A 15,856-nucleotide genomic window follows, 5' to 3' on the forward strand; every position below is an offset into this window, starting at 1 on the left:
TGTGAAAAGCACGTCACCTCAATAGACCGACTCGGCCTGACAGCACACCTGTCTACATATGGTGTGATTCTAACCAGGACAACACAGAACCACTGTTGACTTGTAGGTGGAAAAAAACTCAAGCGAAATCAACAAAATCCCACCGAAGCCCTGTGTGCATAATGTCTGGTTTATCCCCACACCAAACAATTCTATTTACATTTTACTTACATCATTCACACTACTTCTACTATTAGGTGGCTGTTTATTTGATGACGCTATCAAAATGTACTGTATATTTTCCTACGGCACTGAAATTGGACTGATCTTGTGGGTGTCGATGTACAGTATCTTACAGCGTGGAGCAGAAAGACAGGTCAGTGTGTGTGTGTGTCAGTGAGGGAGTGTTTGAGTAGGTGCACTCTACTCCCAGGGCACCAACAATTAATGATGACAATTTCAATTTCGATACGATAGCCTTCAACACAGGCAGCCAGGCCCAGACGCAATTCAGGAAGTCACCTATCTGAGAGACGCCACAAGATATTAATGTGCCCGGGCAGTGCCTCCAACCTGGCAGGCGCGGGAAATCAATCATCACCCCCCCCCGGCATCCCTTACTTCTGACAAACATGCTCTCGCAGGCCAGGTAGCTGAGCTAATGGCCTCCAAAGTATTTCTGCCAACGAGAGGGCTCTTATTAATTATTTAGTCTTGTGTGCTTCCTATATAGCATAGGCGGTGATCCTGTGCAATATTCAGCCGCCGCAGGAGGCTTGGTGTTATTGCACTGAAGGGGTTGAAGTAACTTTACATACATTACAATTTGCCCTGTATCCGCTCTAATGGGAAGTCACGGAGGGGTCGTACGGAAAGATCTAGAAGGACAGGGTGATGTGTGTGTGCGTGTTTGTGTGTCCGTTTGTTGGGTGTGTTTCTTTGTAGTGTGCGTGTATATGTTGCTTTGTTTGTATGGTGTGTGTATGTTGGTTTGTATTGTGCGCGCGTGTGTGTGCAGTGGTGAGAAAGAAGTGATTCGGTGCTGCAGTGTTCCCGTGTAACGTATTAATAAACTCTGGTAATATTAATGAGATGGGGGTTGTGTTTCAGCACTCTGTTGGGGGTGGTATTGATGTCGACCCTACACACACACACTTCCGTGAGGTGGAGCTGACTGCAGGACATGTGAGGGGACGAGAACACACACACACCAATATAAAATCAGGAAATCTATCACACACATTGTTGTAGTTTCACCCTACATGGGTCATTGACGTGTGCCAGTGTAAACGAATGATTTTCATTTGATACGATTCGTTCTCCCCCCGAGCAAGAGGAACACAATAGACCAGTGAACCAGACTGAGGACGCAGCCCTGCTGACTGGTCCACGTCTCTGCCACAGACACCCTCTCTTCCCACACCAGCGCACACACGGTTAAACCGTGTTTTCGTGCCGGAGAGAGGGAGAGGGGGCTGGGGGAGGGGCGACAAGAGGGGAGGGAGGGGAGCGAAACTAAAAAGAGCTCACGTGGGCTCCCCTGCTAAGTATGCGGTGACGTCAGAGAGCTCCGTCAGTATAGCGGTTCCTGTCAGCCTGCCTCCACATTTCAGCAGCTGCTTCTCTCCCCAGGAGAACAACAGAGCCCAGCCGAAGCGAGCAGAGAGGCAGCGAGCAGAGAAAGAGAGAAAGAGAGGGAGAGAGAGAAAGAGAGAGAGAGAGAGAGAGAGAGAGAGAGAGAGAGAGAGAGAGAGAGAGGAGGGGGGAAAGAACGAAGGGTGTTTTTTTTTTTTTCATTCCTCAGGAAGTCGGGATTAAACGGTGCTGCCGCCAGTCACAGAAAACATGAGCTGATGGCTTTTTCCATTATTTGTTTTTTAATTTTCTCCATTTTTTCTTTCTGTCAGGGGGGGCTTGCCTTTTTCCCTCCTCTCATCAGCTTGCCTAGCAACATCAGGGGCTAGTGGATGCACCAGTGCTGCTCCTGTCTGCACGCTCCAGAGATCCACGTCCAGCCCGACAACAGATGTGCCCGCAACCAGGGATCGCCACGCACACCGTGAAGCTTCCTCATTTCCCTTCGGGATTAAAAGAGACGCGCGGACAGTAGGGGCGGGCGACGGGGCAGAGACAGTGAGAGAGAGAGACAGTGAGAGAGAGAGAGAGAGAGAGAGAGAGAGAGAGAGAGAGAGAGAGAGAGAGAGAGAGAGAGAGAGAGAGAGAGAGAGAGAGAAGAAAGAAAGAGAGGGGTTAGTAGTGCTTCAACAGAGATCGTCAGGAGAGGAGGGGAAGAGGAGGAGGTGAAGAGCAAAACCCAAACCTGAAGGCCAAAGCAAACTGAGTCGGACATGACTGCTGTGGACCCCAGATGGGAGGAGGGCACGCCAACCGAGATCTACCCGGAGCCAAAGTGAGGGAAATGTGTGCTGTGTGATTAGACAAGAAGGGGGGAGGGGGGAGGGGGTTGGCGGGTGGCAGGGGAGGGAGGGTGGACCAGGACATTAGCCCAGATCTCGGAGGCGGTGATGGTGTGCCGACAGACGGCACCAGCGTTTGCACAGTCCGCCCCGCCAGACGCCAAGGAGGTATGCACTGTGCGAGTCGTCAGCTTTAGCGCTCCCCTCCCTTACTCTCATCATTCATTCATTCCCTCCTTCTTCCCCCCCCCCCTACATCTCCCCCATCCCTCCCTCCATCACCCCCCCCCCCCCCCCATCCATCCATCCTGTACTGCACAGCCAAGGCTTGCCTGTCTCCTGCTTTACCGGGGGGGGAATCTTGGACGTGTTCAAAACAGTATCGGCCCGATCAAATGCTGTCCTCGTCGAGGTGGGTGAATTAGATTGATCAAGCGGATCAGCGAGCGGCGCTTTCATCTGCTTCCACCCGTCCATCACTCTGAAGTAGTTTGCACTTTCGCCAAGACGCTCGGGGGGGAAGGCTAAATGCTGAGGTGGACATTTCGAACGCACCCGTTTGCCTCTCCCTGTCAGCCGGTGAGTCTCCACCCGGGACGGTTCAACTTTAATACCTTCTCATGGGTTACGCACAGCAGTATGTATCATAAAGGGGGGGGGGGGGGTGTTACCTACAGACACACCAGCCAGCAAGGCACCCTTATATAGCACACGGTGACCGGGATCACAGGCGAGGAGAATTCACAGAGGCACGCGGCGAGAACGATCCGAGAGGTTCGATCGCTTAGAAAGGCGAGGTTGAAACACACGAGCCGTGGAAGAACAGTGAGGCGGGCTGACGTGGCCGAGAGCTCGGGTGGCCTGCCCCCCCAACCCCCCCCCCCCCCCCCCGAGATCTCCCCAGTGCTGGGATGAAGAAGCGAACAAACAGCCTGGTTAGCCAGTCCCCCCCCCCAGCCCAGCCCCCTTCCCACCCACAACCTTCTAGATTATCCACACAGATACACTGGACAAGCCGGCCTTTAACAGAGAGCTACAGAAAACACTGAGAATGGGGGAGATTGTCCGGAGAGGGGAGGACGACCCAGGTGTGTGTTTACAGCGAGTTCCGAGGATGTATTGTAACCGCCGGCTGAATGCCCTCAACACTTCCCATGCTTCAGACGAGCTGAATAGCAAAAAGTAGGAACTGGCTAAAGAGGAAAATACGGTACGGGCTCGAATAATGCTGAGTACTACTCTAATAAAGGGCAGTGTTTACTCTGTTGATCTTGGCGTGGCGGCCCGTCACAGTACATTTCTGCCGCCAGGGTATCAGAAATAGGGCTGTACAAAAGGCCGTCTATCAGCAGTGATTGTTAGAGTGCATGTCGGAGAATAGCACGGACACGTGTGTGCGTCCTTGAGAACTGCAAGTCGTATAACTTATGTTGTCAGTTCATTTAAGCCCGTTATTGTGTTAGTCTATAGTTCTTGCAAATTTAAATTAAGTTAACTGGTGATTTTCGTTGTTTGTGTTCTTCCCCTGCTAGCTAAATTGCACATGTTTGTTGATTTAATGGCAATTGATGCCCTTGCTCCGTTTGTATTTTAGGTGCATTATTATGCTGAAGTTGTTTTAATTAATAAATAGTGGTCTTATTTGCTACAGAATGCTTAGCCTATCAAGATCAAATGAAGCTGACAGTGTACATGCTTTCAAGTACCTTAATCGATAGGCTAGGCTACTGACCATTTACAATAAGTTGTTACGTCAATTATTAATTGGCAGTATTTATGCCATTTAGAACATACTTTGAGTGAAAGGTGTCTTTAAGTAGCCTAACCTTATTGCTTTAGGGGAAATAGGTTGAAAATATGTGCAACATTACATTAGCTATTATGCTATGACATTAACCTGCTCCGAAATATAGGGGTTAGAACTTTGTTTTTGGGGGTGGGGTTTGGACAGACCTGCTCCCACTGCTAAAAAGAATCCTAGAGGAAACGCTGAAGGGTCTTCTGTTTTCAGTGCAAGCAGGCCCACTCAGGATACTTCCTGCTTCCGGCGTGCAGCTTTACAGGGGGAAAAAAATAAAAACTGGCAGAAGGTTTATTTATAAGCACAACAGATTAAAACCAAAGCCTTGAAGATGATTTTGGAGTGTTGGGTTTAGGGACCGACAAGCTAAGCTTTCATAAAACCAAAATCATTCCTCAGACGGGTTTCGTGTGACGGCAGCACAGGCACAGAAGTGAAGAGAGGCAGACTTGCATTTAGTAATTTAGCAGACGCTCTTATCCAGAGTGACTTACAGTAAGTACAGGGACATTCCCCCGAGGCAAGTAGGGTGAAGTGCCTTGCCCAGGGACACAATGTCATTTGGCACGGCCGGGAATCGAACCAGCAACCTTCTAATTGTTAGCCTGATTCCCTAACTGCTCAGCCAACTGACCCCCTGACTTGGGCCGGTGTGGAGTTCTGAGAGGCGTAGATGGCCATGAGATGGAGAGAGAGGGAAAGAGTGAAATCATCAAAGCTATTCTTAGGGACCAAGGCATGTTTGGCGAGGTGACTTATCAGCTTCGAGTTCGGCCAAGTTCCAGTGCTGGTGTCACTGTACACCTTTCAAAGACAGAAGCATTTTTACAGCTCTGCCTGTGTTTACACGTTATGAAATACGTTAGCTACGTTTACGTATTTCTTTGATTTACCTTTATCCAAAGCAACCTACGGGGGGTTTTTGAACCTGCAATCTCTTGATCTACCAAATCCTCCACCCCTGTGCTTTGCACATCTCGCTGTCGACGACGTGTGGGCGTTTCCGAGGTGACAGAGGTCAACCAGAACTGTTGTATAAAGAGGCGAGGAACGCCGTCCCGTCTCGTGGCCCCTTTGTTGAGACCGTCGACAGGAGGTCTTCAACAACTTCTCCGATCTCAGGTCTCCTACTTGGTTCTTGTGTTTTTCGACCTTTGTCCTGACGTGACTCATCTTGTTGACAGGCGGAGGACGGAGAAAGGATTTCGTTTACTAAATACTTTTGCACTCCAAACAGGTCATAAGCTGTTTCTCTGAACCGTAAGCCTGCCTGCGAGAGCAGACAAAATGTGAGCTTGCGTAAACACAGGCTACATCTTGAGTGGAGGCTCTCTCTGAATATGGCAGCAGAGAGAAAGTGCTACTGTAGCTTATGTTTGGCCTGCCAGACATTTTAGACACATCTTCTTGTGCTATTCACAAGATTGCATTTCTTTAAATCATTCAGGTCTATGTTTTATCTAGTTTGAGACACTATGGAATATGAGAATACTGTGACGATACTATAAAAACAAAACAAGAGTGTTTTAGGTAATTCACTCAACATATGTTGTAATGAGGATCGGCTTGGCACTTTCAACACCATTCGCTGGGGCTTGACTATAGTTCATCTGGATTTCACAGTAAAAAGAATCCGACTACTGATGATACTAGCTGCAGTACATGTCACACCCCGGAGTCTTTGATCATGTAACCTCTGACCGCTAAGGGGCCACAGGGGCATCAATTAGCGTTCCAGTCGCTAATTGGTTTGGTGAGGAACTGACATTGATGGGAGGCAAGGAACCGAATTAATGAAGGGACACGTTCGTCGAGAGGGATTCCGCCACGGCTGCGGAACTGTCATTTCATGAGGCAACAAACAGTGTGGTTCCAACCACATAGCATCCAGTCAATAACAGTGTAGTTCCACCACATAACATCCAGTCAACAACAGTGTGGTTCCACCAAATAGCATCCAGTCAACAAGCCACCCCCCACAAACACTTCCAACCCCCGGAAAATGTGTTTGTGTGTGTGTGGTGTGTGTGTGTGTGTGGTTGTGTACTGGCGCTGGAATTCTGATAATTAGATCCTCATATATGGACAACAGAAACCTTTCAAGCTTTGGATTTGCTCTGATGTAAAGTGTGTTAACCTTTAAAGCAAACCCGGCCTTGGCCTCTCTCATTCTGCTGTAATTGCCTGCGCCGGGTAAGCACATTCTGCTGAAAAGGTTAGCGTGCTCCTATCCAGTTGTCGTGACGAATGAGCAAACACTCCCAGAAAATGAAAATTGGACAGAGATCGAGAGCAGTTCGCTCCCTCTCTCGATCTGCCTTGGCATCAACAGTGAAAATGGCACACGGCGTTGTGTGTCACGCCGCAAAAAATCCCCAACCGATAATAAAAAAGGGAACACATTTGTGTTCTCACTCTGGGCGGATGAAACCTGCTTGTTTCCAGCCAGCACGTTCAGTATTGTGAAAGTGTGTGTGCAGCACCTCCTCTCACAATGCGAGTGTGTTCACGCCCAGAGAAGAAGGCAGAGTAAAACAGAGAGAAGGATGGCATGTGTATGTGTGTGTGTGCACATGTATGTGTGTGTGTGTGTGCACGCATGAGAGTTTGTGTGGGCGTGGGTCTGTGTACAGGAAATGAAGCTGCCAAGGGGGGCCTCTGAAGGGAGCAGGCGCTGCGTTGATAAGCCGGAGGTGGAAGGTGAATGGCGGGTGAAGGCTGTTATCGCCAGAGGCCGGCCGAGGCCCCAGCAGCACTGTTTGCTGGACCCTGAAAATTCATTTTGACAGATGCATCTCCTCCTTTGCTGAGAAGGCGCAGCAGGGGAGAGGGGGAAAGGGGGGGGGGGCAGGTGGCACGGGCTGGAACCAGCACCTCCTGGAATTGTTAGCCAGCGCCATGTTGTGCAAACCTGCAATTTACATTTCCACCCCGGGCATCTGGCCCGGGTGTCCACATGCAGGGGCTTTCACACGTTCACCCTCCACCTCCACCTCCACCACCCTCCATCACCCTCCACCACCCTCCACCTCCATCACCCTCCACCTCCACCACCCTCCACCTTCACCACCCTCCACCATCACCCTCCACCTCCACCACCCTCCACCATCACCCTCCACCACCCTCCACTACCCTCCACCCTCCACCATCACCCTCCACTACCCTCCACCTCCACTACCCTCCACCATCACCCTCCACTACCCTCCACCATCACCCTCCACCTCCACTACCCTCCACCTAGGCCTAATGTACACTTTGCACCTTCCCTTTCCACCTGCCACCCTCCTCAACCCACTATCTCCCAGTTTGAGAGCTTCCATAAACAGGATTGCTTTTTTTAGATACATACTTCGTTTGTTTTGTTCTTATTATGTTTTATCCTCGGTTTACATTCAACATCAAATAGTGCACAGGCGTGCTTGTCTACGCTGGAGGATTTGAAAATAGTTCAACCAACGGGAATCTCTAAATACCACACCGTATTGTAAACGTGTTGGCAAAAGAATTATTATACATCTTCCTATTTGATGTTGTGTTTCATTGAAGTACTGCTGTTCTCTCTTCTGTTTGAACCGCAGTAATGATATCCTTCACTAGAAGACACGCTGCAAAGAGAGGCCAAATATTGCATCATTAAGAGTTTCGAAATGACTTGTCCATAGAAAACTAAACAAAACATGCTTAAAAACGAACATGAATGATTTCTACAAACACTTCACTCCTCTTCAGGTCGATCATTTCAAATCTCTCGAACTCCAACAATTGACACATGGCTCGACGCCAGAGATTGCAATGAGTCCTGAATATTTGCCAAGCCTTTTTTTCCTGTTCTCTTTCCCCCCACAGATAAGACATACAATCCACTGAGAACTGAACTACTCGGCTGTTTTGAAGAAAGCCAGCCCCAGAGCATGAGACTGGAGTTGAGTGCAGAACCAGAGAAGAGCCTGGAAGCAGACACTATGGCCAGAGACTCATCCCTCTCCTAGCTCTGCCAAGGGCCTCGAGAAACTCTCCTCTGACCTGCGCAGCTGCACCAGGGGGCCCACGCGTGGGTTCTTGCTCCACCAGGAGGCCCCACGCATTGTTCCAGCTCCTGCAGGGGGCCCACGATTTGTCCCAGTTCCAACAAGGGGCCCCAGCTCCACCAGGGGGCCCACAATTTATCCCAGCTCCACCAGGGGGCCCACGATTTATCCCAGCTCCACCAGGGGGCCCACGATTGATCATTGTTCAAGCTCCAGCAGGGGGCCCACGCACTGTCCCAGCTCCACCAAGGGGGGCTCGCATCCGGCCGTGTGTCAGCTCCGAGAACCCCTTTGGCTGTTGACAAGCACATGTTTGACGTGATCGGATGTGACCGTCGTGGCCGGCCCTTCCTGAGCAGCATCAGCACCCTGCTACCCAGAGCCCCACCATGCAGTGGAGACGGCGCCACTGCTGTCCCATCAAGATGACCTGGACGGTGAAGCGCTCGCTGTTCCGGACGCACGTGGCCGGGCTCCTGTCCCTGGCGCTCCTCTTTACCCTCTTCCTCTTCTTCAGCCACCAGGACTGGCTCCCGGGGCGGGCGGGCCCCAGGGACAACCCCCTCGCCTACACCGTCAGGGGTCTGCGCAGCCCCCGGGCCGAGGCCAACCAGAGCGCCTCCCTCCGCAGCCTGTGGAGGGATCCGGGCTACGCGGTGCCCAAGCCCTTGCTCAACCTCAGCTCCCAGCAGGCCGAGGCGGCGGGCGGGGGCGAGATGGGTCTGGAGAACTCCATGAGCGCCAACAACAGTTTGCAGCGAGAGATGGGCGTGGGAGGGCGGCTGAAGGCGCGGCCGTACCGCTACATCCTCAACGAGCCGCTGAAGTGCCGAGACGGCCCACCGTTCCTCGTCCTCCTCATCGCCGCCGAGCCGGGCCAGGCCGGCGCCCGCAACGCCATCCGGCAGACGTGGGGGAACGAGAGCGTGGCGCCGGGCCTGGGCTTCGTGCGCCTCTTCCTCCTGGGGCTGGGCCGGGCCTCAGACAGCTACACCCAGAGCACCATCGAAGAGGAGAGCCGCCTGCACCACGACATCATCCAGCAGGATTACCAGGACACCTACTACAACCTCACCATCAAAACCCTGATGGGCATGAACTGGGTGGCCAGCCACTGCCCGCGCGCCCGCTACGTCATGAAGACGGACAGCGACATGTTCGTCAACACCGAGTATCTCGTCCAGAAGCTCCTGAAACCGGAGTTGCCCCCCCGGCAGCTGTACTTCACGGGCTACCTGATGCGGGGCTACGCGCCCAACCGCAACAAGGACAGCAAGTGGTACATGCCCCTGGAGCTGTACCCCAGCGAGCGCTACCCCATCTTCTGCTCGGGGACGGGGTACGTGTTCTCCGGGGACATGGCGGAGCTCATCTACCAGGCGTCGCTGGGGATCCGCCGGCTTCACCTGGAGGACGTGTACGTGGGCATCTGCCTGGCCAAGCTGCGCGTGGACCCCACGCCGCCGCCCAACGAGTTCCTGTTCAACCACTGGCGGGTGTCGTACTCCAGCTGCAAGTACAGCCACCTGATCACGTCGCACCAGTTCCAGCCCAACGAGCTGGTGAAGTACTGGAACCACCTGCAGAGCAACAAACACAACGCCTGCATCAACCTGGCCAAGGAGAGGAACGGCCGGTACAGACACCGGCGTTTTCACGGAGAGAGACCGTGACGATGGTGCGCCAAACGGGGGCGGAGGCTAAGCGTGGACCTGGGAAGGGCACTCGACACTAAACACACTTGGGCGCAAGAGCACAGTGTTTTTGGTATTGTGTACAGTGGATTCCAACTATTTTTTTAATTTGGGAGAGATGTTATGTATTGTAAAGCTGTTTAACTCTTTCTAAAGGGACAGTAATGTTCATGTACGTGCAATATGACGCATGCACAAAAGAAAATACACAAAAAAAAAATCATGTCCTAACAGGAACGATGGCGTGTATGCCAGCTGTGGTGCCAATTCAAAGAGCTTCAAGCTAGAATGTGACAGGTCTCCTGGCAACAGTTAGTTGATGCCAACAGTCTGGCCAATTCTATCTAAATATCTTTATCTGATTCATAAAATGAAGATCTTCAAAAGTTAATGTAAATGTATTACAGTCAAAGCACACTACCTAAAAATGTATGAATATATATATATGATGTGGACCAGTATTGCTGCCCTGTCTCAATGTTTACTTTACAGAATTATCACAAAAAAAAGAGTTTCAGGATGGTCTTTCAGGAGTCGGTCATATACTTTGATTTACAACCAACGTGAAAGAGCTCAGAATCACAACAGTCAGAAATGACTGAGATTGTATTTTCTAAAGCTTTACATTGAGTGAATATCAGTCTGCACTAAACCAATGTGCAATGATTAATCAACAATTAAATGTATTGAATTCATCCGTTTGTGTGGTTTGTGATATGAAATCGACCACAACAACACTACCCTATACGAATCGCATCTGACTTTTCCTTTTCTCTAAATGAGATGCAGTGCTACAGATCGGCTTAGGAACTTTGCACGGGTGAAAGCGATGTGAAATTAATCATGAAAGTGATTCGATTTTAATTAAAAAGAGACACTCAGAAGTCTGAAAGGCAGTTAGTGTTTACTCCAGATGGACCTGAACTGCATGTCATTTCGCAAGAGACTGTAAATGTGCACACACTTCACTGCTCAGGGTCAGTCTGATAACCCCCCAAAAAAAGCTCCTTTAATTGGATGATGGCAGAGTGTCCCGCGCCAGAAAAAGGTAATCTAATTAAGTTCACGGAGAGGAGATTCCAGCTGTTTGGCTTTTATCCGCACACTCCGCTGCACATATCTAAGTGTCGTTTCAACCAGCTATTCGTTTGGGTAATCTTGTTTGTGGGGCTTTACAAGGGTCAATGTTTACAACGCAGACAGGCTAATCATTCAAAACAACCAGAGGGAGGATTAGCATGAAACGCAAGGCATGGAGATAAGACTAACATCTGCTTATCTGTGTGACCAAATCTTCACCCCTTGGTCCAACAGTAAACACTTCACTCTCAAGAGATCTGAGTTTGGTGTAGATGCAAAAATATATCGTAACATCAGCCTATAAGACACCATCATTTGAGACATACTGTCCAGTGTCTTCCTTAAGATAAACGTCCAGGGAGTTTCACTGTGTGATCTGTGAGGAGTCACAAAATCAATTCAAATCAGCCAAGTCTGTGAACCTGACTCAAAAGAAAACACAAAATTCCTTTTTTGTTCAATTATTCCTGAGCTGCACCATTCCTGATATACTCTGCTCCTCTTAAGTATTCATCCACCTTAATTAATAATAATGAAGCTGTGACTCATGGTAGGAGAAGGAGAGCAAGGTCTGGCTGCAGTCATGCATGGCCCAGGCAATTACAGAGCCAGATCACCTGCATCCAGTAACACTTTTAGCTCCAAAAATAAGACCGGGCACAGGGAAGTGAAAGTGTGTGTGTGTAATGTGTGTGTGTGTGTAATGTGTGTGTGTGTAATGTGTGTGTGTGTAATGTGTGTGTGTGTGTGGAGGGCGAGCCAGAGGAAACAGAGACCAGCGAGAAGGACATGGAGGAAGAGATTGTAGGAAAACAGAAAGAAGTGGAGCGTGAAGGAAGATAGATGGAGGGGAGAGGGAAACGAACGGCGGGAAACGAGTGGGGGAAAGAGAGAAATAGGAGGGAAAAGAACGGATGATGAATGAAGCGAAAAGAGGCTGTGACTGATCAGTATTGAAACCTGTGCTCCTGCTAACGTGGTATTGGTGAGCTGGGGGGATGGATGGAGATGTCTGCTGTGATGAAGTGAGGGTGCAGACCGGCCCAGCCCTCTGCTCTGCTCTGCTCGGCTCCACACAGCCACACAGCCACACAGCCACACTGGAACCAGACAGCTCAAATACACTTGAGAAGGAGATAAACATCCTGACCTTTGGGTGCAGCGCAGCAGTGAACCTGAGTAATGCCTTTCAGAGGGCTTCAATGTACTACCATGAATCGCAAATGAAGTTGAGAGCAACGAATGCAAAGTAGACGGACAAAAGGGCAGACACAAGAACATTTGAGACTCCGCTAAACCGAAATGTATAGAAAGGTTTTGGAATATTTGTCGAAAAACATATGCATGATTTTCAAGCAAGTTCAGTGAATTAATGTTCTTTTAACGACATCATTTAAGCAAAGTTGTATTTTCTTTACCAATTGTTTTTCCTTGTTAACCATAACTAAAGTCAATAGTTCTGTTTGTATCACATATAGATTTAGCTGCTTTGTACTTCCAGAATGATCCCTGGCTTTGCCTTCTCTCTGGCCTGTCAGCAGGGACAGACCTCACTAACATCCATAAACAGATGGCAGATTCCAGCCAGGTCTGGAGGACCAACCAATGGGGCGCTGCCAGCAATCGAGCCAAAATCTATTTATAAATCTAATTTGACAGTGACCATCCAGAATGTCCGTTACAGGAGGGCTGTCGGGCCCTTAGATAAACACTTCCTCTGCTGTCAGGACTCAGAGCCCCTCTGAGGACTCAGGTGGCTCAGCGGTCAAGCGGCCATTTTGTCCATTTTAACAACTTATCAAAGCAGGACGGCAGGATCATTATAAAAACCCACAGAGGAGGAATTTCCGTCCTCAGATGTGACACAGACTACACATCGATCTCTGCGTATCTACTCTACGGCTAGCTACTGGAGCATTGTTTGATCACTGCTATGTGGAGCGTTGGTACTGAGGGCAGAGCATGTTTTCAGGTCTTTATCTGGCCCTTCGTGACCCTGAGGGAGTGAACCAGGGGGGAAAATAGCATCACTACCCGTCAGAAGGAAGATGGAATAAAAAGCTTCTTCAAAAAAGCATTAATCCCCACAAATCAATATGGAGGATTCTAATGAGGTCTCCTAAGATGGGCTCACTTCCTGTCAGAACATAGGAGTGGAGGACTGTAACTCCATGGCAACCAGGGCTCACGTTTCAGCGCTGTGTTTACCTCTGCACCATCAGCGGTGGACAAACGAGAACAAGTCGCATGGCGAGAGTGCATTGGTAGGGTTATTGTATTACGTGTTGGTAAAATACAAGGCCACGTGGAGCTCTTTGTATCCTGGTGGATGTTTACAGACGTCAAGGACGGCTTGCTTGCCTCCCCAGGCAGGACTGTGGAGCCAATGAGGTTCATGTGAAACAGGCCTATAGTAGCAGATAATAGTTTTTCCATTTCAATGAAGAGAGAATAGAGAGGGATTAAAAGTGCAGGTCAATTTCAGATACAGGAGCTGCAAGGCCAGATTAAAATAATGTGTTTTTAATAGAGTGTCATAACATGCCACTCTGCATGAAAATAACGAATCAAGGGAGCATGCCTAAAACATTAGTGACACAGAGCGAGGAGTCATTTGCACGTGGTGATTGGCCACCGACACTGGGATCACTCGCGAAGGCTGCAACATTCTAACAACCGTCGAATATATGATCATGCGGAAGTCCCTTCGACCGCACGCACACACACACACACACACTTAGACTTTTAAACCCACTTCTTTCTCCGCCTCTTTCTTTTCATGGCTGTAGCTGTCAGATTGCCGCCCCCCACCCCCTCCCACTACAAGCCCCCCCCACCCCCCCCGCCCCCCCCCCACCCCCCCGCCCCCCCCCCCCCACCCCCCCGCCCCCCCCCCCCACCCCACCCCCCCGCCCCCCCCCACCCCAGAAGACCTTGTAGGGGTCTCTCTGATTGCTGTGTGGGAGAGAGAGGGGACGGCGGCAGGCATCTGTGGGAGGCCAGATCTATGACAGAGGGAAGGAATTGTGACAAGGCGCTCTGCAGATGGCCACAACAGCGCTCCAAATCTCTCTACGAGACAGACTCCGTGTAGAGCCTGACCTTGGCTCGCGAGGAAGAAGGGGGAAGAAGAAGAAGAGAAAAAAAAGTCAACATGCACACCGTCGTAACCTTGTGAGGAAAAAGAGAACACAATTGAAGGAAGGAATGCTAGGCGATAGAGTAATGAAATTGTCGTTGTAATTACAATGATTGGATTAGGTGTGACGTGGTGTGATGTTATTTGAACTGCCTCGGAACAAAGGACTCAAAGGGGGGGTGGTAATTACACTCTTGTTTTATATGGTTTGTCTCTCCTTTATCTACGGGCTTTCAAATGTTGCTGAATACCCCACCAACACACACACACACACACGGGGACACACTTTCTTAATTTAAGTGACTGATGTTGAAGACTAACTTGTTATGTCCAAGTTCCATTAAAGCAAAATAAAGGAATCAAGATAAAGGGAATGGAAGCCTAAATAAAAGTGACAGCGCTGAAATTGGAGCAGATATAAGCTCTGCTTCCCGCTTCACGTCTAAAACAGACAATTTGAATCGAGCCACATATTCCTGAGCCCTCTTCAGTCTCCATTCTAATTAGTTTCAGTTTTATCGATGACAGCTACAAGAAGACTGCTGGTCACAGGACCATAATGTTTGCTTGTTAGACTCTGATGCTTCACACTGCTTCACGGCCATGACCTTCAACACAAGTTACACAACTTACCCTCCAACTAAAAGATCCAAAGAAACCATGCCATCATAACATAAAGATAGATATCCCACTATTGTCCATACAAAGAAAGTTATTATTCATACTAAATATGCAAATAGCCAACACACCCTGAACGAAGCCGAACTTTACAAACGTGAACCCTCCAGTTTTCATATAAATTCCCTTATTATGATTATTTCCTGGCCTGCGACTGATTAAGGCCAAGGCGACAGCAGGAATGGTGTCCCCCTCGGCCTGGCAGGGGTCTTCATCACATCATGTAAACAAACGTGAAATTCAGCCTCGAGACGTGCTGCGCGGTGAAAATGAGCGAGCATGTTGGAACTGTTGACAAGCCTCTAGAATGGCCGGCGCCTTGGGAAGCTTGCGATGCAGAGGAGACTGTGCTGGGAGTCTGCTCTGTAGACCTATACACAAGGACAAGCAGAGGAGAGTTTACAAAAGGGCTCTACAACAACAACAACCTGTGCTGCTCTGCAGAGAGTCGGGGAAATGACACGCGAGGACTGGCCTGCGGCTTTGGTTAACGCAGTGTCACTGTGGCGACTGCAGAATAGGGTTTAAAAAGGCATTATGGCCATGATGCAACTGAGAATTGAGGTCATGTGCTAATGCTTTGGTCACACGGTGTGATTGTCATAGTAATGACTGGGTATAGGGTTAAATGAGGTACTGTGGGCATGATGTACAACTACAACAGAGGACTGTGTGGATATCTTTAAAAGAATACTGAGGTGAAGGGCATGCCCATTGAAGCTTAATAAGAGTAAGAGGAACGTTATTGAACATGATAATGTTCACTCATAAACCCCCCCATGGAGTTATAGAACCGAATGGTGTTTCTTCCCCAATTAAAGGCAGTGGGTGATAAAGAGGATGGAAGCATGAAATCAGCATGAAAAAGCGAAGCCTGTGTTATCATAGTCAAACACAGCAGCGATTACCATCACCCCCAGATTAGCCACAATTAGCACAATCCTTTATGGCATATCTGCTGTAATGTATTATCCTAGTGTCCACAATGTGAGGCCTTCAACCTTCAGATACAAGAAAAATGAATCGAAATATAGAAATAT

The 15,856-nt window shown here is 49.4% G+C and overlaps 1 protein-coding gene across 6 annotated transcripts; it reads left to right on the forward strand.

Moving 5' to 3' along the window:
- The first annotated feature begins 1,703 nt into the window (after positions 1 to 1,703).
- On the forward strand, positions 1,704 to 10,614 carry b3galt2 (UDP-Gal:betaGlcNAc beta 1,3-galactosyltransferase, polypeptide 2). 6 transcript variants are annotated; one of them, XM_047049707.1, is made up of 3 exons: positions 1,704 to 2,564; positions 2,718 to 3,606; positions 8,044 to 10,614. In XM_047049707.1, the coding sequence occupies exon 3, from the start codon at positions 8,615 to 8,617 to the stop codon at positions 9,896 to 9,898; it is 1,284 nt and encodes a 427-aa protein (XP_046905663.1). In that variant the 5' UTR covers positions 1,704 to 2,564; positions 2,718 to 3,606; positions 8,044 to 8,614; the 3' UTR covers positions 9,899 to 10,614. The 6 variants fall into 6 exon arrangements, with proteins under 6 accessions (XP_046905663.1, XP_046905665.1, XP_046905666.1 ...); XM_047049709.1 differs by having other exon boundaries at positions 2,718 to 3,484; XM_047049710.1 differs by having other exon boundaries at positions 2,718 to 2,975.
- The last annotated feature ends 5,242 nt before the right edge of the window (positions 10,615 to 15,856 follow it).

This window comes from Hypomesus transpacificus, chromosome 26, assembly GCF_021917145.1.
Source record: "Hypomesus transpacificus isolate Combined female chromosome 26, fHypTra1, whole genome shotgun sequence".
In the NCBI taxonomy this organism is placed as follows: Eukaryota; Metazoa; Chordata; class Actinopteri; order Osmeriformes; family Osmeridae; genus Hypomesus; species Hypomesus transpacificus.

Excerpts from the sequence above, each read along its gene's own strand:
- b3galt2 (XM_047049707.1), top strand. The coding sequence starts at position 8,615 with ATGCAGTGGAGACGGCGCCACTGCTGTCCCATCAAGATGACCTGGACG.